This window comes from Pristiophorus japonicus, chromosome 4 (genome assembly GCF_044704955.1).
Source record: "Pristiophorus japonicus isolate sPriJap1 chromosome 4, sPriJap1.hap1, whole genome shotgun sequence".
NCBI classification, from domain to species: domain Eukaryota; kingdom Metazoa; phylum Chordata; class Chondrichthyes; family Pristiophoridae; genus Pristiophorus; species Pristiophorus japonicus.
Window position 1 is genome coordinate 214,091,530 of NC_091980.1, and position 24,951 is coordinate 214,116,480.

Below are 24,951 nucleotides of genomic sequence, written 5' to 3' on the forward strand. Positions count from 1 at the left end.
CACTGCCCCCATTATCCAGGGTGTTGATGGGCCTTTCACTGCCCCCATTATCCAGGGTGTTGATGGGCCTTTCACTGCCCCCATTATCCAGGGTGTTGAGAGGCCTGGCACTGCCCCCATTATCCAGGGTATTGATGGGCCTGGCACTGCCCCCATTATCCAGGGCATTAAGGGGCCTTTCGCTGCCTCCGTGCAGAACAGGTGGAATTTTCACCAGCCCTCGTCACACGCACGGCCTCTCGCAACATGTCGGGGTTTAAAAGTCGCTGCTGGTTCTCACTCTTTCACCGTTTTAAAGGCGAGCCCTCGCGCTCAGGGCGCGTCACCGAGCAGGGGGCGGGGACCCGTGACCCCGGAAGTGAAAGAAGTGAGGCGGAAAGGTCAGCACTAATGGTGACGTTCCTCAGTCAGTGTGGTGAGGAGTGGGCCGAGTTGTATGTGTGCGCGCTGTGGTGTCTCTGGTAAGTCGGATGGGTTCCGGGTGGCGCTTCTACTCGTTTCTGTTTTTGATGAAGGCGAAAGCTCACTCACTGTATTTCTGGTCTTTGTTTCAGAGCCAGCTTGTGTGTGGACTGCGAGGGCCTAGAGCGTTTTCTGTCGCTGTGACCAGGCTCCGCTTGGTGGCAGCTGGCGTCTTGTTGGATGGAGTAAAGCCGGGGGGGGATTCGGCCCAATTCACCCTCTTCCCCCCGATCTTTGAATCGCCCTCGCCATCGGCCCGATTCTTTCTGGTAAGGCGGCTGTGGGTGAGCTGAGCTCCGGTCTATTTAAAAAAAATATCAACTATATGTTGCGCCCAAATCAACTGTTCTCCACATCGTCTCAAATCTTGTTTGTTCCCACAGAAGGTTTAAACCCCGAAAAGCAGCGAAAATGGTGTTGGCGGATTTGGGGAGGAAAATTACCTCCGCGCTGCGATCCTTGAGCAACGCGACCATCATCAACGAGGAGGTACGTTAACCCGTGATGAGGAATGTGGGTGAGGTGGTGTGTTTGTTGTGCTGGATATCCGCTACATTCATATTGAAGCTAAATTGGTCGGATTAACCCAACTATACCTATTCAGCTCCTCGCCCCATCGCCTGAGGAGAAGACCGTTAAGTTTTTCTCGTATTTGGGCATTTCAAGCCATCGAAATAAAAACCTAGGTTTCAAAAGTTCCACAGTATTGCCAATCCGAAGTAACTATTCATTGCATACCTGAAATACTTTTATGTGGTATCTTTTATAATGAACGTAATAATTAAAATTAACTTGGTATTCGCGCATTGATTTCTTATGCTGTAGAAAGTTGGAGCAGTGGAGATGATAGTACATTTTGACCAGTGTTGGCTACTCCCATTGTGTTAATGTAGGGTAGATTTGGCAGACTTTGCTAGGTTTAGTTGCTGCAGCTGATAGATGAGATTATCTGTAGGCAGGGTGGAATACAGATGTCTTATTTTCTTTCATTTCATTCCAGAGTTGGCATTTAACTATATCTAATTAGACTTTTCAATGTAATATTTTAATCAATTAATGGAATATCATCCTCCTATCCATTTAACCTCCTGGATATGTAGGTAGTTAGAAACAGCAGTCTCTAAGTGGAATTGTGGCATGAACCTAAATTAATGTGGTTGAAGAGATTAGAAAGAACTCTTACTAGAATTCTTTGCTACTCTAATTTGTCTCCCTCTTTATTTTTTCTCATACATTTATAATCATTTAAATAAAAACCCGCATATTGAAGTTGCACAGTATTGGAAGTTGAAAATAAGCATTCACAGTATTCTGGAAATATTTTCATTGATACATTAATGAATTCCACAATTTAACTTGTGATCATGTACATAATTTTATTCCATAACGTCAGAGAATAAAGTAGAGAATTGGATATACTGCATTTGACTTGGGTTTGGCACCGTGCTAATTTTCATAGCATCTTTGTCTTGCCTCTGGCTCCTCTCCCATATGTTTTCACTTCTTCTCTGCCTATCCTTTTCCTGTCACCTACCAAGGAGACTGACAAAAATAGATTTTTGCTTCTGTTGAATTTTTAACTTGTATTTTGCATTGTTGGAAATGATTTGTATACAAAAGTCATCAGCTCAATGCAGACAGATTAGCTGGCAAAGACTCCACAAGCTGCAAGTTTCTGTAACCAACAGGTTGTCTGAGGTGTTAACTTTGAATCAGCCAGAGTCATTACATGCAATCACAATCACATTTGCCATTGCCAAAGGTTGAGTATTAGTGAATGACTGATATGATATAATTGATGTAGTCATCAAGGCCTTTATTTCATTATAGCTGCAGAGGTGGTCCCAAAGCACTTCCCACAGCTCAGAAATTGCGCCCCAGCCTGGGGTATTGGGTTTGATTGACAGCTGTGTTTTGAGATATTTGACAAGGTCATTGATTAACCACAGACCTCTGACCGACAGCACGATACCCAGAGGTCTCCTGTTATTTATACTATTGGCCCATCTGTAGCAGCAATCAGTCTACAGTTAATCTTGAGTCTGTCATAAAGAGCTGCATATTTAGAAGTTTTACTTTTTCCAGCCAAAAGGGTTGGTCAGATTGAAGCTGAACAAGTAAACTTCTGTTTTAAAATCTGTGTTTAGAGTGCAAGTTCATGGCATCTTATGAATGAGGTCACTGACGATCTCCATGCCCTGATAACCCAGTTTGGCTGCTCCTGTTTAGGGTGCAAGTGCAGTGATGAAGTCTATGATCAGGAGCTGCACAGTGAGAAACAGGCTAGGATTGTGGGGATTACTGCTTAGTAACTACATGACTGACAATGCAATAGCAGTCCAATGAGTTACAATCGTGTACCACTCTGCTGAAGTGCATCTCCCCAACAGGTCAACACATTGCATTGATAAACTACTCCTAAGCTCCTGATTTCAGAGAATAGTGGAGGGATAAGAAAATTGTAACTTGAAGTGCTGCATGTTTTTAAAGTTATTAATACAAACAATTAATTTTATTCTTAGGTTTTGAATGCTATGCTAAAAGAAGTATGCACTGCTTTACTCGAAGCAGATGTTAATATAAAACTTGTGAAACAGCTTAGAGAAAATGTCAAGTAAGTAACTAAACTTAATTTTACATGGTGATATTTTCCTTCTTTATCAAATTGATTACTGTAGCTGAATTGGTGGGCTGGAAAAATGCAGACTTGTTTATGAATTTATCATTGTGCAGTTCAATGACTGTGATTGGAACTGTTCTTGGTGTCAAAATGCTTCTATATTGCTCATTCATTTTGTTGTGATCACCAGTTCCTCACTCAGGAATGCTGAGTATTCCTAGATTGATCAGTATAGCTAAGAAGCATTTAAGATATGGAAACTTACAACCTCTGCCTTGTCGATATGGCAATTTGATGTTTTGTGACAAGTAGTTGTAAATGAGCAATATTAATTCACTTGAAAAATTACTGAAACCTGAAAACTTATTAAATATTGGTTGTTATAACAGTCTCTTGGTAATATCTGATTAGCTGTGCCCATTCCTGTCACTGCATACATATAAGGACTAAGTGTAAATGTTAATAAAAATGCAAAACTGAGAAAGTTTGTTATTTGTCTTGGTTTTGTATATTAACAAATAACTGATCTTTCTGCAATCTAAGAAAAATCTTTTGTGATACTGCACACCATATCCATTAAAACTATCTAATGGGTCATGGTACAAAGAAAGAAGAAAAAGAAAGACCTGCATTTTTATATAGTGCCTTTCACAACCTCGATGTCCCAAAGTGCTTTACAGCCAATTAAGTACTCTTGAAGTGTCGTCGTCATTATCATAGACAGTCCATCTTATCGAGGATGACTTGCTTCCACGCCAAAAAGGGATGAGTTCACAGGTGTTTCAATGAAGCACCTAATATTCCAGGGCCTAAAATAAACGTTGAAGGGTGAAAGATGCCTGTGCGTGGATTTTTTTTTAAACATGTGATGGCTGTTGCATACTAGCCACCACATGGGCTTGACACAGCTAGGTCTTGATCCAGTGGCAAAGATTAACCAAGACGACTGGAGACCAGCTCTGCTGTACGGACCGAGTGCACACAGTGTGGGTTGGTCCATGCTACCTCCTGGGCCTTCGCCTCTTCTGGGCCCCAAATTCGTGCCTCTCCTGGGCCCCGATCGCTGTTGTAATGCAGGGAGCACAAAGTGTTGCGGTTAACACCCATTTGTTTTCTCTGGTATGTTGAGGACCGTTAAAAGCAGCCAATCAGCTATTTGTCCTTAAATTCTATTTGAGGGGATCTCTTGGCAGTGACCTGCCTTCAGCTGTAGTTTATTGTAACTTAACTTAGATTTGCTTAATATTTCACTTTCGCAACTTGTGCTTAACAGATAATTAATTTAACAGTATGGTATTTGTTTTGAAAGTTTATTTTGTGTTGCTCTGCCAAACTTTATTTCAGAGCAGCTATAGACCTGGAGGAGATGGCCTCTGGCCTCAACAAAAGACGAATGATCCAACATGCTGTATTTAAGGAACTTGTCAAGGTATCTGAGCCAATAAGAGGACTACAGTTTTATATTATTCTTGTTTTAATTCAGTTTATTGCCATTTATATCTGTTATTTAGCTTGTAGATCCAGGAGTTAAAGCATGGACCCCCACGAAAGGAAAGCAAAATGTCATCATGTTTGTTGGCCTTCAGGGTAGTGGTAAAACTACAACATGTACAAAGGTATTTGATTTTATTCACTGCTAGAGTATTTCTTTGTCTTACATTTCCCTGGTTTAGGTCTAAATCTAGTTCCCATTGTTGGCCCGTCAATTGGGAGACAGCAGAAAGAATACTTCCCCAGTAAAAGGAAAATTGGGCCTAGTCCACTTGACACTGCTCATGTACCAAGCAGATCAATGCAAGCCAGTACAAAAGCAAAATACTGCAAATCCAAAATAAAAACACAAAATGCTGGAAATACTCAGCAGGACCGGGAGCATCTGTGGGAGAGAGAGAAACCTTTCATCAGAACAATGCAAGCCACTGTTGGCTAAAATTTTGATAGAGGTTTTGACGTACTTGGAGGTGGGGGAACGTCAACATTTAAGGATACTAGAATAAATATCTTGGGATTAAAGAAAAGTAGGTGATTCTTTTACGAAATGTGCTGAATAATTGCATGATTAATTAAATGACTTCAAAATTCATATGATAGTTCATTCTAAGTAAAAGGCCACCAGTTAAGTTTATGGTGAGTAAATAAGTTAAAATCCATCCTTTTATTCTGTGGGATTTTGGAATTTTTACCAATGATTCCCAAAACATTCATTCTGTCTATTTTTGTGTTAAATCATCTCCAAAACTGCAGCCCTACAATTTGTGGAATTGTAAACTGGCGTGTAATAATTTTAAAGAAAACATCCTTGCTAAAAAGCTATAAAGATTTAAACTGAGCAGCCTACATTTTCATGCTTATTCCAATAAAACTTTAAATAGAAAATGAACTTTTAGAATTGAAACTTTCAATATACATAAAGGCTGCCTTTGTTAATGAGTTACAGGTGTCTTTATTTTTCACTTTTAATTTCTGTCGTAAGACCATTTCATAATTCTCTTCCTCTTATAGCTAGCGTACTACTTTCAAAGGAAAGGTTGGAAGACTTGCTTAATATGTGCAGACACATTTCGAGCAGGTGGGTAAATTATTGTGCATCACAAGTTGTTTGGTCTAATGTGAATAAGGCTTAAAATTTTGATTTGCGTTTCATTAAATTAAGATAATATGGACAAAATGTTCTGGTCTTAATGAACCGCTTCGACAAATAGGATTTTCATAAGTTAAATTAATAAAGGGACTGACTATTTGTACTGTCCTTCCGTGCCTGTGTCCTCGAGAGACTCCGCCCCTGATGCCTCCAGCCTGGAAGTGGGGCCCTGCAATCAGTCCGATCACATTGTTCCTTGGAGCCTGCGCGGCAGAGCGAGAAGCAATGGGGCGAGACTAAGACACCAAGCTGCAAGCCTCCGACCGGGCTCTGCCGCTGGGCCCTGAGCTTCCTCGGGAGCGGGGAGGGAGCTGGGAAGAGAGCCGGGGAAGGGGGAGAGGGGAGAGGGGAGAGGGGAGAGAGGAGAGAGCTGGGTTGCGGGGGGGTGGAGGAGAGAGCTGGGTTTTGGGGGGGGTGGGGGGAGGAGAGAGCGAGCGAGCCGGGGAAGGGGATGAGAGAGAGGAGACCGGGGGGGGGGGGGTTCTCGGAAAGCTTTGTGCGTGTGTTATCAGAGATGCTGTTGGAGTGGATGAAATCCAGAAGTCACGACACGGTCACTATTCACTTCATACCCAATATACCTGTTAATAATCTGCACACACTGCCCCATCTATGGCGGGGGCGGCGTTGGGTTAAGGCTTGGCTTGGCTAAGGGACTTTGGCTGGGGGAGGCAGCACTTGTGCTGGGGTAAGGGACTTCGGCTGGAGCTTGGTGGCTTTTGTGGAAGTCTATCCTCTGGCTTCAGAAGTTAAAATGGATCGAATTACAAATTGGAAAGTCAGTCAGAACTTGGGCTGGGCGGTTCCAGTTACACATTAGAGGAACTTCAGGGTGTGGCTTAACCTCCAAGGGGACCAATCAGCAATAGGTCGTGATATTGGAGAGCCAATCGGAGACAAGGTGGCCATTTTGTCACTACAAATAGTAAGGCCACCTTTAATAAATGTCTGATATTTATAAACCAGACAAAACCAGCATTATGACGCATGCTGTGACTGTCGAGGCTGATGATTTTTAAATAAAATAATTTTATCTTAATATCAATGAACAGATGTTCTTTCAGTAATTGGGTTGATTTTTGCAACATTTGTAGCATGTTGAAGATGCTTATACATTCTTGGATTTCAAATGGGTTTTGATGCCACTGCAACAGACTTGTAGAAGGTTATAAATCTAGAGATTATTGTAAAAACATTACTACTTTCTCTACCAACCTGGGGTCCCTTGGCTCCACGCATATCCATTGCACTTGGGGACACAATCTGCCTTCAGCCTCTCTGTTTTAGAGAACTTCCTGTGATGAAATGTTCGCTGTTTAATTCCTGTGTCAAGGGAAAATTAATATTTTACTTCTTATAGCACTAAAATGTTTTATGCACATTGAGTGAATCTGGCATAGTACTGATTTTGTGCTTGCACCTGACTTCAACTTCAAAATATTTTTATACATGGTTCACAGCACCTTGTCATAACTTAGAACGTCAGAAGAATGAGAGGTGATCTTATCGAAATGTATAAGATTATGAGGGGGCTTGACAGGGTGGATGCAGAGAGGATGTTTCCACTGAAGGGGAAACTAGAACGCGAGGGCATAATCTTAGAATAAGGGGCCGTCCATTTAAAACTGAGATGAGGAGATATTTCTTTTCTGAGGGTTGTGGATCTGTGGAATTCGCTGCCTCAGAGAGCTGTGGAAGCTGGGACATTGAATAAATTTAAGACAGAAATAGACAGTTTCCTAAACGATAAGGGATTATGGCGAGCGGGCAGGGAAGTGGACATGAGTCCATAATCGAATCCACTATGATCGTATTAAATGGCGGAGCAGGCTCGAGGGACCAAATGGCCTACTCCTGCTCCTATTTCTTATGTTATGAAGGTAGATAAACTGGTTAATTCATCATGTCGTTCTGATGTGACTTGGTACCATTTTACTATCCAGCTATATTGGTGTCATTTGGTATCTTCTGTAATAACTACAGCAAAATTGATGTCCATAGCTATTTTGCCTCATGGTGGAGAATTAATTTAAAAAAAAGTAGAATTGGTTTTAAAACGCTAGCCATCTAAATTTCTTAACATAATGCACTGGTTTGTACTAATCTATTGAATTCTTGTTTTGGGGGAAAAATGCTGTTGGTGCTTTTAACTGTTAGATATTTACAGTAATTTGAAGTTTTTTTGGTTACGTTCGGAAATAAGACAATGTTTCAAGCTATCTCTGTCTGTCAATACCCAATGTTCTTAACTGAATATATCCAAAATCTGACTCATCTGCTTTGCAACATGTAGCTTAACACACCATAATGAAATGAGGAAAATATTACGGAGAGTTTCAAGTATGCTGGAGCTTTGATCAATGCATTATATTTCTGGCCTGCAGGTGCATTTGACCAACTGAAGCAGAATGCAACCAAAGCAAGAATTCCATTCTATGGAAGGTAAGCTTTCTAAGATAACGAAGATATTTAAAACATAATTTTAATTGAATCGTAAGTAAACTAAAGCTATGTATGACTGCTATTAGTTATCATCTCTAACATTTGAAAATAGACTTGATGTCTTGTTCAAAGTTGTTTGTGCCTTTTTGGAGTTATTGGTAAGACATTATGGCAAGTTACATCTGCAGAGAGCTGAATGAAGTTTTGGGCTATAAAGGGAAATAAACTTAAGGAAATCAAACAGTACAAGAATCTGTTCAGTTTTTATTGGACTGTTCTCTTAGATGGCTCATTATTTCAGCTTCCTTGTCACTGCAGTAGAATCCTTAAGAGAAATGTGCTGTAGATTGGCAAATTATATGTTTCTTATTAGTATTTGTTGAATAGAACTAGAGGGCATGATCTTAGAATAAGGGTTTGCCCATTTAAAACGGAGATGAGGAGAAATTTCTTCTGAGGGTTGTAAATCTGTGGAATTTGCTGCCTCAGCTGTGGAAGCCGGGACATTGAATAAATTTAAGATAGAAATAGACAGTTTCTTAAATGATAAGGGGTTATGGGGAGCGGGCGTGGGCGGGGAAGTGGAGCTGAGTCCATGATCAGATCAGCCATGATCTTATTGAATGGCGGAGCAGGCTCGAGGGGCCATATGGCCTACTCCTGTTCCTATTTCTTATGTTTTTGTGACACATTTTTGGGCTCATCCTAATAACCTAAATGTTTAATTTCAATTATTTTAAAATGCAATAGCTCTGAATTTTATTTGAATTTGAGGAGGAAATAAAATTTTAAACCTTAGTAATACTGAATCCAAAATTGGAACTACAGGATCTAAGTATGTTTCTGGTTCTTGTAAACCAAGAATATATTCAGGCAGACTTTCCACATGGTGAGTTCCTAGTCTGTGAACGTACTGAGGGAAGATGGTGACTGGAGTGGCCATACTTTGCCAATTGTTTTGGTTTTGGGTGGGTAGAGTGAGGTTGTGAATTTGGGGATTGTACTTGTACCTCATTGTGAGTCCTGGTCTATTGTTGACTGCAGTTTTTGTATGTTCATATGACAAAGGAGGACTAATGAGGGAAGGAAGAGAGGAATAATCGACTGCAAATCATTAATAATTTCTGTTTTCGTGTCCTAATTAGTTATACAGAAATGGACCCAGTGATCATAGCTGCAGAAGGTGTGGAGAAGTTTAAAAAAGATAACTTTGAGATCATAATTGTTGATACTAGTGGTCGACACAAACAGGAAGACTCCTTATTTGAAGAAATGTTGCAAGTTTCAAATGCCATAGTAAGTTTTTAATGTAATCACAAATCTACTTTTTGACTGTTGGTAAACTGTTATTGTGGAAATGTACATGTGACTTTTTGAAAATCATTTTAGCAACCAGACAACATTGTTTACGTAATGGATGCATCCATTGGTCAAGCCTGTGAAGCCCAAGCAAAAGCTTTCAAAGATAAAGTGGATGTTGCATCAGTTATTGTAACTAAGCTCGATGGTCATGCAAAAGGAGGAGGCGCGCTCAGTGCGTAAGTGATCTCGTTTCCTACCAATGAATAAGTACTATTTTGATCATTTTTGTGCATGGCAGTTTCATAAACAGTTCAGTCCTGAAGAGCACAGCAAGCCTCTTCAGATTTGCTACGATGGAACTCCAGTAAGTGGATATAGTAACAGATGTGGCTGAAATGTTGGAAATTTGTTGTGCTTTGACTGTTCTTCAGAAACATCTAATGGCTTTTTTGCTCAAAGGTCAGTACACTTGGTGCCACTTCAAATGAGTGTGCTTTTTTTAAAAAAAAAAGAGTGGGCTTAATAAAGAAATACACTCTCACTTTAGTGAATGGATTTCGTGCATTTTCTTGTAAAATGATTTGTCACGCTACTTCTGTCATGTCATGAGTATTGTACCTCTGTCATGTTTTTTTAATTTAAAAAAAATGCAGCTTATTTTGAATCTTTTATCCAAATCTGCTACTTGCACTTGCCTGTGATTGGCTGATTTTTGCCCAATGGCATGGTCCTCCAGGCTGTTACTCCTTGGGTCTGTTCACTGCTTTGTACTGCTTAGTGACTTCCAGAAGTAAAAGGTATTTTCCATACTTTAATAATGTTTAATCAGTAGTTTGTCTTTTGTGGTTTATCTCCTGAAACGGGAAACAAAGTTCAAAAGTAGCTACCTATATACAAGTTACTTTAACTGCCATTTTTGACAAAAATTTGACCTGGCCATAACAAAATTACATCCATGTGATCAACAAATAAATTATAATTTTATTTTATGTTCATTTCTTTCAAAGAAACAAAACTTCATATGTTAGCATTTAACAAATAATGAATGCTGGAGTTGTGGATTAAAAATGTAGTTGCATTGCTGCTTGTCACTTTCTGCTGTGTTTCTCCATCTGAGATGCAACTTTGTTTAAAATAAATAAATAAATTGTAATAGTTTTTATATGTCCACGATTAGAGACCAGATGAAGTGATTGTGACATTAGTAATGCTATAATACAGATCCCTAACTCGGAGGGAAATACATGAGAAAATCTGTAGACCGATCAAGTTGATGAGTATGAATAATTAGATTATTTTTGAATTGCTCATTCATTGATCAAGACAGCAAAGGAGTAAATAACCAAAATGGAATGGACATGTGTACAGCCCATTTCTCAAGCACTGGATTTGTATGCCCGCAGGGGGGTTGGGGTGGGGTGTTGCTGGATCTAGTTACGAGTAAGAAAATAAGAGTGGGTGAGAAATTTCAGAATAGTAACAATAATATGGTGGGGTTTATGATCCATATAGAAAGGGAAAGAGTTAATACAAAACGAGGGCACCAGATTGTAGTAGGGCAAATTTTATCAAGATAAGGGAATGAGTTTAGCTGAGGTGAGGTTGAAGGAAAAATTGGCACACAAGACTCTAGATCAACAATGGGATTTTTTTTTCTCAAAAAGGTGCAGTATAAATATATCCAAAGTGCTGTGGATAAAGAAGTTGGAAACAAACTAAAATTGAAGAGGGCATGATTTTAAAAATAAAAGGATAAGGAGAGAATCTCAACAAAAATTAAATGGAATAGTAAAAGTATTCTGCAAACAGCAGTATAAAAAGATAATTCTAAAGTTTGAGGAGGGACCCCTGAGAGGACAGGATAATGAGCTAGAAGAGGATAAATGGAAATTGGTGGACTTTAATTGGTACTTTGCATCAAAAGAGAAGAATATTGGGGAGGAAGTAAATCATGAATTGATTAAAAGTCCGATGAGAGATTATAATAAATATAAAAGGAACGTATTGGGGAAGCTAGCTAAAGGAGAACAAAAGGACCTGACTGAATACATACAAAATTCATGAGGGAAATGTAGGAGGAGAAATAGCAAAGGCACGAGGTCTTCTATTTCACAGTTCTTATGGGCCCAAGTTTCTGATATCCGCTTGAACGGTCCGCCTATTTTGTGGAATGAAAAGCACGCCAAAAACTTACCTCGCGATTCTCCGTGTGCAGCAGGCCTGTTCAGCAGTCAGTGCGACGCAGCACAACAGCGGAGGGGGGGGGGGAGGGGAGAGAGCTACAGCCCTGGGCCAAAAACAGTGCCAGCAGCTGCGCGCGTGCACAGTAGCTCCTCGTCCCCAGATTCTGTATGCGTGTGCTGCTGGCTGTGTGGGAGGGGCCCATAGCACGCAGCCCCTAGCTCTGGCTGAATGGGCTCCTGGAGAGGGCAGAGTGCCGATTTCCAGCCTGCAGCACGCAGCCCCTAGCCCTGGCCGAATGGGCTCCTGCAGAGTGCCGATTTCCAGCCTGCAGCACACAGCCCCTAGCTCTGGCTGAATGGGCTCCTGGAGAGGGCAGAGTGCCGATTTCCAGCCTGCAGCACACAGCCCCAGCCCTGCTGGGCTCCCGGTGCTCCCGAATGGGTAGGTAAGGTAGGAACTTTTTAAAAATTTTTATTTTATTTATTTATTTATCATTTATTATTGATGGTTCTTCACTTTTTTAAAAGTGACGTGTTTAATGCTTCGGAAAATCCTCTAACTTCTCTTTTCCCCCCCCCCCCCCCCCCCCTTATCTCTGGCTTACCTGCGCCTAATTCTAAAGTTTACGCAAGGTTTTTCTGAGCGTATAAAAGTCGACACTTACTCTGTTCTAAGTTAGTTTGGAGTAACGTTTTGGTGCCTAAACTTGCAAAACAGGTGTAAGTGGCTGGTGACGCCCCCTTTTTGAAAAAAAAACTGAACTAAAATGAAACACAACTAACTCACTAGAACTGGATCAAACTAAATGCCGAGAATTGCGATTTCTAAGATACTCCAAACTAAACTCGTTGATCCAAAAAAATAGGAGCAACTCCACCCAAAACTTGGGGCCCATTGAGTGGATGCGTGTCAGAGGATTAGAATGCCCACTGTAATGACCATTTTCAAAAAGGGAGATGGAGCTAACCTGTATAGTTACAAGCCAATTAGTTTAACACCTGTGGTAGGGAACATTTTGAAATCTTTAATAAAATTAAATGACTAAAAATAATTGTTAACAGCCGACAGATTTCAGCAAACCTGTTGAGTTCTTTGATGTGACAAATATGGTTGATTGGGAAATGCAGCGGATGTGGTGTACATGGACATTCAGAAAGCCTCAGACAAGGTACCACACAGAGGTTATAGGGTATGGGGTATGGAATTAGGGTATGCGTAGCAAATTGGATTTAAAAACTAGCTAGCAGGGAGAAAACCGTAGGAGTTGGACAGGTTTTCATAGTGGTTGGAAGTGGGTATCTGTCCAATAAGATTCTGTTCTGGGACTGCTATTCCCAGTGTATATCAATGTTATGGATATTGGGCTAGAGCAAGTGGTGCCCAAATTTGCAGATACTAAAATGAGTGGCACAGTAACTAATTCTAAAGAACAAAGGAAACAAAGAAGAGATATTGATAAGATGGTGGAATTCAATGTTGCTAAATAATTTTTATTACAAAAAGTATAATGATACTTTGGAGGACAGCTGGGTGATATGAAAGAGCAGATTTAAGGTTCAGGAAGGCACCACCTCGGTGGATAAAGCCATTTTAAAAAAAAAAAAGCTAATGAAGCACTGGGTTTTATGGTCAGTATAGAATATAAAAGTCGAGTTATGTGAATCTATATAAAACCTTCAGTTGGAATACTGTGCGGTTTTGGCCTATGGAAGAATGTTGAGGCAATAGAAGAGGGTACAGTGCAGATTCACTAGGATGCTCTCTGGTATGAGGAAGGATGGGGAAAAAATTGGATGGTCTTTTGTTCGAACAGAGTAGATTATAGATTGGTTTGCTGTGTTTTAAAATTGTGAAACAATAGGACAGAGTAGATATAAACAGAACATTTCTAGTAATTGGGATGTCTAGAAGCAGGGTACATAAATGTAGGATTGAATATTTAGGGCAGAGAGTAGGAGAAACTTTTTTTAATATAATTGAGATTGTTGAATGCATTACAGACCTAGTGATTGAAGCAGAGACCATGTCAACATTTAAGAATAGATTGAAGATTAACTGATGTGGGAACGGGGCTGGCATGTGGGATTAAGATTGATGTTTGTGTGGCGGATAATCACCAACACGGACTGGTTGGGCTGAATGACTTGTTTCCATGTTGTAATTTCTATATAATTCTATTATTGGTAGTTTGGTTTCACATTCCCTTCAAAAATGCTATGTAAACACTCCTTTTGGTGTTTTCATGTTGAAATAGCAATGGGTAGTTGTAATTGTAATGCTTTCTGTGATGCTTCCCGATATAATGCTACCAGATAGTGCTTTAAAGAATTTCCCAGCGTTAATTTAGAGACTTTAGCAATGCTTGTACCTTTTGCTGATCTTGTGATCAAGCTTCTGCACTAATCCATCTGTTGTGTGGACTTGCAAGTATATTTCTTAAATGTTTAGTTTGTAAATTTTAAACATTAAATATGATGTTTATGAAGAACTTTTTAGTTGGTAACTGCAGGTTGAATTTTCTTTTCTCCTGCCATGGCTATTAATCCTGCTCTTCAACTACCAAATGATGGTTTGTATTTTAAGGTTGCATTGTTTATAAAATATGCTAGGTCTTGATTCCCCTGGTGCAATACCATGGGATATCAACAAGTGTAGACTTCAAATAAAGCATGATTGAAGGGTGGGGATAATTGGACCAAGATGTGTATATGTAAATCAGTCCTCATTTTAAAATCAAGGGGAGGTGCCATGAGACCTGGGTGACATGGTACATCAGTCATTGAAGGTAGGCATGCAGGTACAGCAGGCAGTAAAGAAAGCAAATGGCATGCTGGCCTTCATAGCGAGGAGATTTGAGTATAGGAGCAGGGAGCTCTTACTGCAGTTGTACAGGGCCTTGGTGAGACCACACCTTGAGTATTGTGTGCAGTTTTGGTCTCCTAATCTGAGGAAGGACGTGCTTGCTATTGAGGGAGTGCAGTTAAGATTCACCAGACTGATTCCCGGGATGGCAGGACTGACATATGAGGAAAGACTGGATCGGCTAGGCTTATACTCACTGGAATTTAGAATGAGATCGGATCTCATAGAAACATATAAAATTCTGACGGGACTGGACAGGTTAGATGCAGGAAGAATGTTCCTGATGTTTGGGAAGTCCAGAACCAGGGGACACAGTCTAAGGATAAGGGGCCGATATAGGACTGAGATGAGGAGAAACTTTTTCATCCAGAGAGTTGTGAACCTGTGGAATTCTCTGCCACAGAAAGTTGTTGTCCAGTTCATTGGACATATTCAAAAGGGAGTTAGATGTTGCCCTTACAGCTAAATAGATCAGGGGGTATGGAGAGAAGGCTGGGGTGGGGTACTGAGATTGCATGATCAGCCATTATCTTATTGAATGGTGGTGCAGGCTCGAATGGCCTGATCCTGCACCTATTTTCTATGTTTCTATGTCCTTTCATTTTTTTTATATAATGCTTTGATTTTGTATCTCTTATTTTAAATTCTTGTAAAGGCACCCACATCTGGTTTACAAAACATTAACTTTCTGTTCCACTTCGTCATACTTTTGTGTCAATGTTTTTGCATTATGAAATCCTGTGTTCGTATTTATAATTGCATATGCAAATTTGTCACCTTGTATCTGCACATTTGGAAGGCAGGTGGCTTTTTCCCCTCACTAATCATTCAAAATGCAGCTGTCATTTTTTTCTCGGTAACTGAGCTAATGTCCAAAATAATGGTTGAACAAAAATCATAAATTCAAAAAGAAACATTTTGCATCAACATATTTTAAATATCAATTGAATTGCCTTTTATCTTTTAACTCCTGCAGTAAAGTTTTTTTTTCTACTTGAAGTTCTCTGCCTTTCCCAAAATCCTGGGCTTGAACTTGATATTTTTGCCCAGAGCTGTGATGCTGTGAGCTGAATTTGAGTTGTGTAGTCTGAGCATGTGCAATTTGCCTAATTACATTAGTGCTGTTCAGTCAGCTGAACTGCTGAAATATATTTCTTCAGCTTGTAACTGTTTCTGCTCCATTTTTCTAAATGACCAACTTCGAGAGTTTTTTTGAGTAGCTGTGTGTATAAGGGGAAAAAAAGTGTACTGATTGCAGTTGTAAACTACAGCAAACATTTAGCAAAATTTATTGCCTCATACTAATTTTAGTTGATTTTGAGAAAAATAACAGTTGTATTTTAAAGCAAATGGAAATTGTCTAATTATCTCACCTAATGTTTCGTTGACAAAATGTAAATGGTCTAATTGACATCTGAGAGGGGGTTTACATCAGCATGTGCTAAAGTTTCATATTTTGTTACAGAGTGGCTGCCACCAAAAGTCCAATAATTTTTATTGGTACTGGAGAACACATAGATGATTTTGAACCATTCAAAACACAGCCCTTCATTAGCAAACTTCTTGGTACGTTTTCCAATAATTTATGCTGTTTATATATTTGTAAATAATGTAGCATATACTAAAACTTAATTTTTCTGTATTTCAGGTATGGGTGATATTGAAGGTTTAATAGACAAGGTAAATGAGCTGAAATTGGATGACAATGAAGAATTAATAGACAAGCTTAAACATGGTAAGCATTAACTTAAAATGGGGGGAAGAGGAGGATGTAAAACAAAAAAAATCTAAATAGCTTGCTATTTGTTTTGTAGGCCAATTCACTCTGCGAGATATGTATGAACAATTTCAAAACATTATGAAGATGGGGCCTTTCAGTCAGATAATGGTATGTTTTAAAATATTTTCTACACTGTAACTAGGTAAAGTGAAATCAGTGGCTTGTACAACGATAAGCATTCAAGATGGGCTAAATGATAACTTCATGCACAAATACATTTACAAGAAATCTGGAATGCATTTTGTACTGATAATGGCATTGCCTCGTGTAACTGCACGCCTGTCTTGATATTACTTTTGTCATTTGGGTCTGTTGCAAATGGTAATGTCCTTAAATACTTTAAATTTTTTTTTGTTGAAACCGCCCAGTACATTCCTTTCCATAATCAATTTGTTCCCCATGTTTAAAACCAACTATGCCTTTTTCTTTAAGGGTATGATCCCTGGCTTTGGAACTGACTTCATGAGCAAAGGTAACGAACAAGAATCGATGGCGAGGCTAAAGAAACTGATGACCATAATGGACAGTATGAATGATCAAGGTATTTTGGTGCTGCTTTTTGAGAGCTATATTTTGAATGTTGTTTGTACTGCACATGTGTATTAAAACTTGTATGGTAGTTGCTGTAAATGTTTACAAAAACTGGAGGTCTGTTAGTTTCCAATTGATTTATTTTTAACTCTTTTCTCTGCCTTTGCTCACCCTTGTGCTCTCCAACATCCCTTTTCTTCGCTGAAGTTCTTGCACATGTAGTCATCTTGCTCCGTATCCATCTCTTGCTGTTTGAATCCTTCAAGTCCAACTTCCACTCTTCTTGTGGCACCAAGCAGCCCAAGCCATAGTCACAAATGACATCCAATGTGACTGTGGTACATTATCTACAGGCTATCAACTTGACCAAGCTTTTGATTACCCTCTTCTTCTTCTTCCTCCTTGGTTCAGCAACTGTTTTCCTTGGGATATTATTTTACAATAGATAGTTTTATTTGAAATACTTTATATTATAAAAATGAAATTGATCTTGTTGGAAAAAAAAAAAATAATGGGGATGTAAAATCTAAGTATCTGGAAAAGGGGAGGCTAATATTTAAATAATAAACTGTACTGAAGTAAGTGGACATAGTCGGAAATGTTCTCTCTAAGCTGCGCGGCCATGTAGTAATGGGAAAGGTCCTGGGCAGGCCACTCACCAGCTTGTACATGAAATTTCTGCGCACATGCAGTATTTACAAAAGACCGTGAAAACAGAAACAGGTTGCATAGAACAAAAAAAGACTTGGATTTATAAAGCGTCTTTCACAACCACCGGACATCTCCAAGCGCTTTACAGCCAATGATGTACGTTTGAAGTATCGTCACTGTTGTAATGGAGGAAATGCGGCAGCCAATTTGCGCACAAGCAAGCTCCCACAAACAGCAATGTGATAATGGCCAGATAATCTGTTTTTGTTACGTTGATTGAGGGATAAATATTGACCAGGACACTGGGGATAACTCCCCTGCTCTTCTTCGAAATAGTGCCATGGGATATTTTACTTCCACTTGAGAGCAGACGGGGCCTCGGTTTAATGCCTCATCCGAAAGACAGCACCTCCAACTCCCTCAGCGCTGCACTGGCATGCCGGCCCAGATTTAGGTGCTGAAGTGCCTGGAGTGGGACTTGAACCCACAATCCTCTGACACAAAGCGCAACGTACAGGGAACATTGATAGACAATTCACCCCCTCTAGCCTGTTCCACTATTTAATTAGATCATGGCTGATCTGTGCCTCAACTCTATTTACCTGCCTTTGACCCATAGGTAAGGGTATCAAAACTTAACACACAATCTATCAATCTGGGTCTTGAAAGCTTCAATTGACCTAGCATGAACAGTGGGAGGTATTCAACAAATTATTTGGTACAGGACCTGTACATTCCCCTAAAGGGCAAGAGCTCTGTGTGAAATTAAGTAACCTTGTTCAACAAGGGAGGTGAGAGATGGTATAAAACTAAAAGTGCTTGTACGAAGGCGAAGAACAGTAGCTATCTCACGGACTGAGAGAGATATAAAGAATAGCCAAGGAATACAAAATGTGATGAGAGCTGCAAAAAGGTTGAGGGATATCTAGGAAAACACAATTTTTACAAATATATTAAGAGAAAGAGGGTGGCAAAGAGTGATGTGGGCTGCATAATGACAGACACTGGTGATATTGGAAATCAGGAAATGGTAGACTTGCTAAATAAACATAGATAATGCTGGAAATGCTCAGCAGGTCAGGCAGCACCTGTGGAAACCATAACCGAAGTACCATTTCAGGACTCTGATTTTGTCCGTAAAAATGGGAGCAGTGGTTACAATGTGAAGTTATTGAACTCTGTTTTGAGTCTGGAAAGCTGTAAAGCGCCTAATTGAAAGACAAGATGCTGTTTCTCGAGCTTCTGTTCCAATGAAACTCAACAATGAGGAGGCCAAGGACAGAGGTTGGAGTGGGGTGGAGAATTAAAATGGTAAGCAACCGGACTGAACGGAGGTGTTTGGCAAAGTGGTCATCTAATCTGCGTTTGGTGGCCTCAGTGTAAAGGAGACCACATTGTGAGCAATGAATACAGCTTATTAAATTGAAAGAAGTACAAGTAAATCACTATTTCACCTGGACGGTGGGAAGTGAGAAGGTAAATGGACAGATGTTGCATCTCCTGCACTTACATGGGAAGGGCATCTGGTATTGGGGATGATGCAAAAGTGGCTAGGGCGTTGTGGAGGGAAAGGTCTCTTTTTAGAATGCTGGGAGGGGGAAGATGTGTTTGGTTGTGGCATCGTGCTGGAGGTGGCGGAAATGGGGTGGATGATCAATTGAATCTGGGGGCTGGTGGGGTGGAATAAAGGGAAGGGGTGAGGGCTGAAGTACAGGAGATGGGATGGATATGGTTGAGGGCCCTGTCCTCCACAGTGGAGGGGAATCCTCAGTTGAGGAAAAAGGAAGACATCTGGAGTGGAAGGTGGTATTGTTGGAATAATATGAGATGGAGAAACTGAGAGAATGAAAGAATCCTAGCAGGAAGTGGTGGGGAGAGGAAAGTGTAAGCATGGTAGCTGGGAGTTGGTGGACTTGTAGTAGATATTGGTTGATAGCCTATCCCCAGAAATAGAGATTGGAAGTGAGTGGAGTCAAAGAAGTTGTTCAATGTGAGGAGGAGGATGATTTAAAAAAAAAAAAATGGTAATGGAGAAATTTTATAAAAGATTGGCAAATCTCCAGGATCTGAGGGTTTCCACCAGAAAGAAGTAGGTGAGGAAATAGTTGATGCATTAGTCATGACCTCCCAAAACACACACTCTTCAGGAATAGTCCCCTTTGATTGGAAAAACTGCCAGTGTCACTCCATTATTTTAAGAAGGGTAGGAGAAATAAACTATGGAACTATAGGCCTATTGGTCTAATGTCAGTTGTGGGGAAGTCTCAAATTTATTATGAGGGACAGAGTGAGCCAGCATGGATTTGTAATGGGTAAGTTGTGTCTAACGAACCTATAGCATTTTTGGGGAGGTAACTAACATTGTAGGTAAGAGTTTATATGGACTTCCAGAAGTCACCATCCTCCACCACCCTCCTCCCCTTCCATCTGGCTGAACTTCTTGTTACATTGAACAACAACTTTGACTCCACTCACTCACTCCAAAATAAAATGTGTCGCTATGGGAACCCATATGGATCCTAGCTATGCCTGCCTTTTCGTGGGATACATGGGACATTCTTAGTTTCAGGCCTACTGAGGTCCCCTCCCGCACCTTTTTCCAGTACTATTGGTGTCACTTCCTGCTCTCGCCCCAAACTAGAAAATGTCATCAACTTGGCTTCCAATTTTTCCACATGAGAGACTGTTAACAAAAATGAGAGCGCATGGAATTGGAAGCAACCTATTGGCTTGGATAGGGAATTTGTTTAGAGATCGGATTCAGAGTGGGGTAATTGGCAGGATGTGACGAGAGTTGTCTCCCAGGGATCTGTACTGGGGCCTCAGCTTTTCACATGTATTTATAAATAACTTGGATGAAGGAATAGGGAACCATATATCTAAGTTTGCTGATGATACTAAGTTAGGTGGCACAGTAAATAATGCAGGTGGGAGCAGACAGTTGCCAAGTGACATTAAAGGAAATGGGCAAAACTGTGGCGGATGTAGTTCAATGTGGGAAAGAGGTGAGCTCTTCCACTTTGGACCACTATTGGCCAGAATTGAGATGATTCAGTAGTTTCCCTGTCAATCACGCCTAGAGACTGCACTGCTGCAAGTGATTGGGGTTAATTTTATGCACATTATTTGTATGTAACTATCCTCCGCTCTGTCTTTTGTTGGAAAAATCACCCTTTGCCACAATTTCGGTTGTGTTCTGTTTCCTCTAATTCCGAAAGACTTTTTTTCAGTCGACTCTCTGGACTGCTATAGTAAATAGATGCTCTTTGCTGAGTAATTAAACTTTAAACTTTATTTGCTGTGAAATAGATTGTTTGCTTCAAGTCCCGCCTCGCCAGCAACTCATTGGCTGACGCAGTGATGTCAATAGACATTCTGAAGAAAAAGATAGATTGAAGTATTTTCTAAATGGGGAGAAGGTAGGAACTGTGGATGAGCAGTGTGATTTAGGAGTCCAAGTATAGAAATCACTAAATATACAGGTATAAAATATAAATTAAAAATGCTAATGGCTGTTGGCCTTATCTTAAGATGGCTGGAATACAAAAGGGTGGAAGTTATTTTCCAGCTGTACAGAACTCTGGTTTGACCCCATCTGAAGTGCTGCATTCAGTTCTGGGCGCCTCAACTCAGCAAGGATATACTTTAGAGGGGGTACTGTACAGATTCAACAGAATGCTACTGGGCTAAAAGGGTTAAATTATCAGGACATGTTGCATAGACCAGGCTTGTATTCCCTTGGATATAGAAGATTAGGGGGTGATCTAATTGACGTGTTTAAGATGATTAAAGGATTTGATAGAGAGAAACTATTTCCTATGGTGGGGGAGTCCAGAACTAGGGGGCATAATCTTAAAATTCGAGCTGGACTGTTTAGGGATGTTGTAAACAAAAACTTCACACAACGGGTAGTGGGAATCTGGAAATATCTTTCCTCTTTTTTTTTCCCTGCCACGTTTCCCCCCCCCCCCCCCCAAAAAAAAAGCTGTTGAGGATCATTCAATTGAAATTTTAAAATCTGAGATTGATGAATTTTTGTTCGGCAAGGGTTACAGAATCTACAGATCAGCCATGATCTAATTGAATGGGGAACAGGCTTGAGAGGCTGAATGGGCTTCTCTTGTTCCTATCCAGTCTTTTGGGGAAAATGCCAGGTTTCTACTACCCTTTGTGGGAAGAAGTGCTCCCTGATTGCACTCCAAAATGGCCTGGCTCTAATTTTAAGATTATGCTCTCTTGTTCAGGAATTCCCCCACCAGAGGCAATAGATTGTCTATCTACCCTGTCTAATCCATTTATCATTTTAAACACCCCTATTAAATCACCACTCAATCTTCTATACTGAAGGAAAAATGAGCCACATAAGAATTAGGAGTAGGCCATTCGGCCCCTCAAGCCTGCTCTGTGATTCAATAAGATCATGGCTGATCTTCTACCTCGACTCCTTTCCTATACTATCCCTATATCTCTTGATTCCCTTAAAATCTATGTAACTTATCCTCATCATTAAACCCGCCCCCCCCCCCCCCCCGGCTGCATCATTCTGGTGAATCTGCACTGCACCCCCACCGATGTCGGTATATCCTTCTTGAGATGCGGTACCCAGAACTCTGATGGGTCTGACCAATGCCCTACACAAATGAAGCACCATTTCCTCCCTTTTTGTATTCCAGTCCCTTTTGAGATAAAGCCAAACATTAGTCTTTCTGATTTCTTTTTGTAGTTGTCTATTAGTGCGTTCACATCAGCTGAGAATCCAATAAACCTATGTATTTAGGTAGATTAATCATTTATATTGAAACTTTTTCTTAGAACTGGACAATAAAGATGGTGCTAAGCTCTTCAGTAAACAGCCAGGAAGGATCCAAAGAGTGGCTCGAGGAGCCGGTGTTACAACCAGAGACGTACAGGAGCTTCTGACACAATATACAAAGTTTGCTCAAATGGTGAAAAAGATGGGAGGAATCAAAGGTCTTTTCAAAGGTACACACTGAATTCTAGAATGGCATGATCGGTGTTTCCTGTATCGTGACATCAACAAAATAACCACTAACATTCTTAACCCTATGTTACATCCACTGCTAAAGGCACAAAGTGCAATCAAAAGCGTTGTGTACTAAATATTGCAAAGATTGTAGCCAGTGGGTTCAAGACCATTTTTTTAAAAACTGTTGGTATTTGTAACTTTTTTTTAGTTTTGACTATAAATTTGACATTTCAAATACACTCCCTTTTTGCATTATATTAAAATACAATTTTTGGTTACTGTGCAGGTGGTGATATGTCCAAAAATGTCAACCCATCTCAGATGGCCAAACTCAACCAGCAGATGGCTAAAATGATGGATCCAAGAGTTCTTCATCATATGGGCAAGTATCTCGGTCATGTATTAAAAATCTTGTGTTTGTGCACACTTCATGTTTACACAACTTGACATGTGTTGTCAATTTCTGTCACACTTAGTCAACTTTTTCCTAATTAGAAATACCTGTCTCCACCTATATAATAGGTTTTGCTTATGTAAACAATCAGTGATTGCAATCTTGCTACTGGGTGTTCTCAAACTTTTTTTTTCCCTCAACAAATTTCAATTGTCCAAAATAATGGTTTACATAATTAAATTCAGAATTATATATTTCATAAATGATTAATTTATCCGTTGTACTATCTTGTCTTTTTTTATTTGCTGCCTTTTATTCAAGCTTTATTTGAAGGCCTCGGCTTCTTCACATTAACTCCAAGCCCAGACTTTTTTCACCAAGAACTGGGACATAACTAACTTCACAGGATACATCAGCTGTACTGATGGACATGTTTTGTTTAGCTTATAACACTTTCTGCCCCAATTATCTTGAACTAATTTTGAAACTACAAATTTCAAAAGTCTTATTGAGGTAAAATTTAAAAAAAAAAGGCTCTGCATGAAAAGCGTTCTGATTACACAATTGGAGCTTTTTATTTTGTATTCTATAAGTTTAGAAAATGTATTCAGCTGAGGAGAGAAAATGGGTTAGAGAGGGGAGAGGTTTTTTCCACTCCATGTTACATCAGTTTTCAGAAAAACTTGAATAATGAAGTTGACTGTTTGTTTGTTTATCACACCTGTGTTTTGTTGACCATTAGGAAAGGTCAGTACTGATTGCTTACGCTCATGAGATTATAATTTCTAATACCAAAGAGACAGCGGGGGAAACAGCACGAAATATAAAAACAGATAGAGTTTCTACAGGTACATAAAAAGGAAGAGTGGCTAAAGTAAATGTTGGTTCCCTAGAGGATGAGACTGGGGAATTAATAATGGAGAACAGGGAAATGGCAGACATTGAACAAATATTTTGTAACCCACGGTAGAAGACACTAAAAACATCCCAATAGTGGATAATCAAGGGGCAATAGGGAGGGAGGGAGGAACTTAATACAATCACTAATGAAGAAGTAGTACTCGGTAAAGTAATGGGACTAAAGGCGGACAAGTCCCCTTGACTCTTGGCTTACATCCTAGGGTCTTAAAAGAAGTGGATGCATTGGTTGTAATCTACCAAAACTCCCTGGAGTCTGGGGCGGTCCCAGCGTATTGGAAAACTGCATATATAATGCCCCTATTTTTTTTTTTTAAAAGGCAGACAAAAAGCATGAAACTATAGTCCAGTTAGCTTAACATCTGTCATTGGGAAAATGCTGAAGTCCATTATTAAGGAAGCAGTAACAGGACATTTGGAAAAGCATAATTCAATCAAGCAGAGTCAGCATGGTTTTATGAAAGGGAAATCATGTTTGACAAATTTGCTGGATTTCTTTGAGGATGTAACGAGCAGGGTGGATAACGGGGAACCAGTGGATGTGGTGTATTTGGATTTCCAGACAGCATTTGATAAGGTGCCACATAAAAGGTTACTGCACACGATGAAGGTAATAAATTGGCATGGATAGAGGATTCGCTAATTAACAGAAAACAGAGAGTTGGGATAAATGGGTCACTTTCTGGTTGGCAAACAGTATCTGGTGGGGTGCCGCAGGGACCCGTGCTGGGTCCTCCACTATTTACAATCTATATTAATGACTTGGATGAAGAGACCAAATGTAATGTAGCCAAGTTTGCTGTTTATACAAAGATGGGTGGGAAAGCAAATTGTGAGGAGGACACAGAAAATCTGGAAAGGATATAGACAGGCTAAGTGAGTGGGCAAAAATTTGGCTGATGGAGTATAATGTGGGAAAATGTGAGGTTATTCACTTTGGCAGAAATAATAGTGAATTATAATTTTAAATGGAGAAAAATTGCAAAGTGCTGCAGTACAGAGGGACCTGGGGGTTTTTGTGCATTAAACACAAAGTTAGTATGCAGGTACAGCAAGTAATCAGGAAGGCAAATGGAATGTTGGCCTTTATTGCAAGAGGGATAGAGTATAAAAGCAGAGAAGTCCTGCTACAACTGTAGAGTATTGGTGAGGCCACATCTGGAATACTGCGTACAGT

At 40.0% G+C, this 24,951-nt stretch overlaps 1 protein-coding gene across 2 annotated transcripts in view; it reads left to right on the forward strand.

Annotated features, from left to right (window-relative positions):
• The first annotated feature begins 372 nt into the window (after nucleotides 1–372).
• srp54 (signal recognition particle 54) overlaps nucleotides 373–24,951 on the forward strand; it is a 32,227-nt gene continuing 7,648 nt past the window's right edge. The window contains exons 1-16 of one of the 2 annotated variants that reach the window (XM_070879072.1): nucleotides 373–461; nucleotides 555–731; nucleotides 846–951; nucleotides 2,985–3,076; nucleotides 4,427–4,511; nucleotides 4,594–4,698; nucleotides 5,585–5,651; nucleotides 8,108–8,165; nucleotides 9,311–9,461; nucleotides 9,555–9,703; nucleotides 15,979–16,079; nucleotides 16,162–16,248; nucleotides 16,328–16,401; nucleotides 16,726–16,834; nucleotides 22,288–22,458; nucleotides 22,749–22,844. In XM_070879072.1, coding sequence (XP_070735173.1) covers nucleotides 874–951; nucleotides 2,985–3,076; nucleotides 4,427–4,511; nucleotides 4,594–4,698; nucleotides 5,585–5,651; nucleotides 8,108–8,165; nucleotides 9,311–9,461; nucleotides 9,555–9,703; nucleotides 15,979–16,079; nucleotides 16,162–16,248; nucleotides 16,328–16,401; nucleotides 16,726–16,834; nucleotides 22,288–22,458; nucleotides 22,749–22,844 — 1,423 coding nt within the window. In that variant the 5' untranslated portion in view covers nucleotides 373–461; nucleotides 555–731; nucleotides 846–873. The remainder of the gene's footprint in view (nucleotides 462–554; nucleotides 732–845; nucleotides 952–2,984; nucleotides 3,077–4,426; nucleotides 4,512–4,593; nucleotides 4,699–5,584; nucleotides 5,652–8,107; nucleotides 8,166–9,310; nucleotides 9,462–9,554; nucleotides 9,704–15,978; nucleotides 16,080–16,161; nucleotides 16,249–16,327; nucleotides 16,402–16,725; nucleotides 16,835–22,287; nucleotides 22,459–22,748; nucleotides 22,845–24,951) is intronic. The other variant, XM_070879073.1, reaches the window with a different exon arrangement.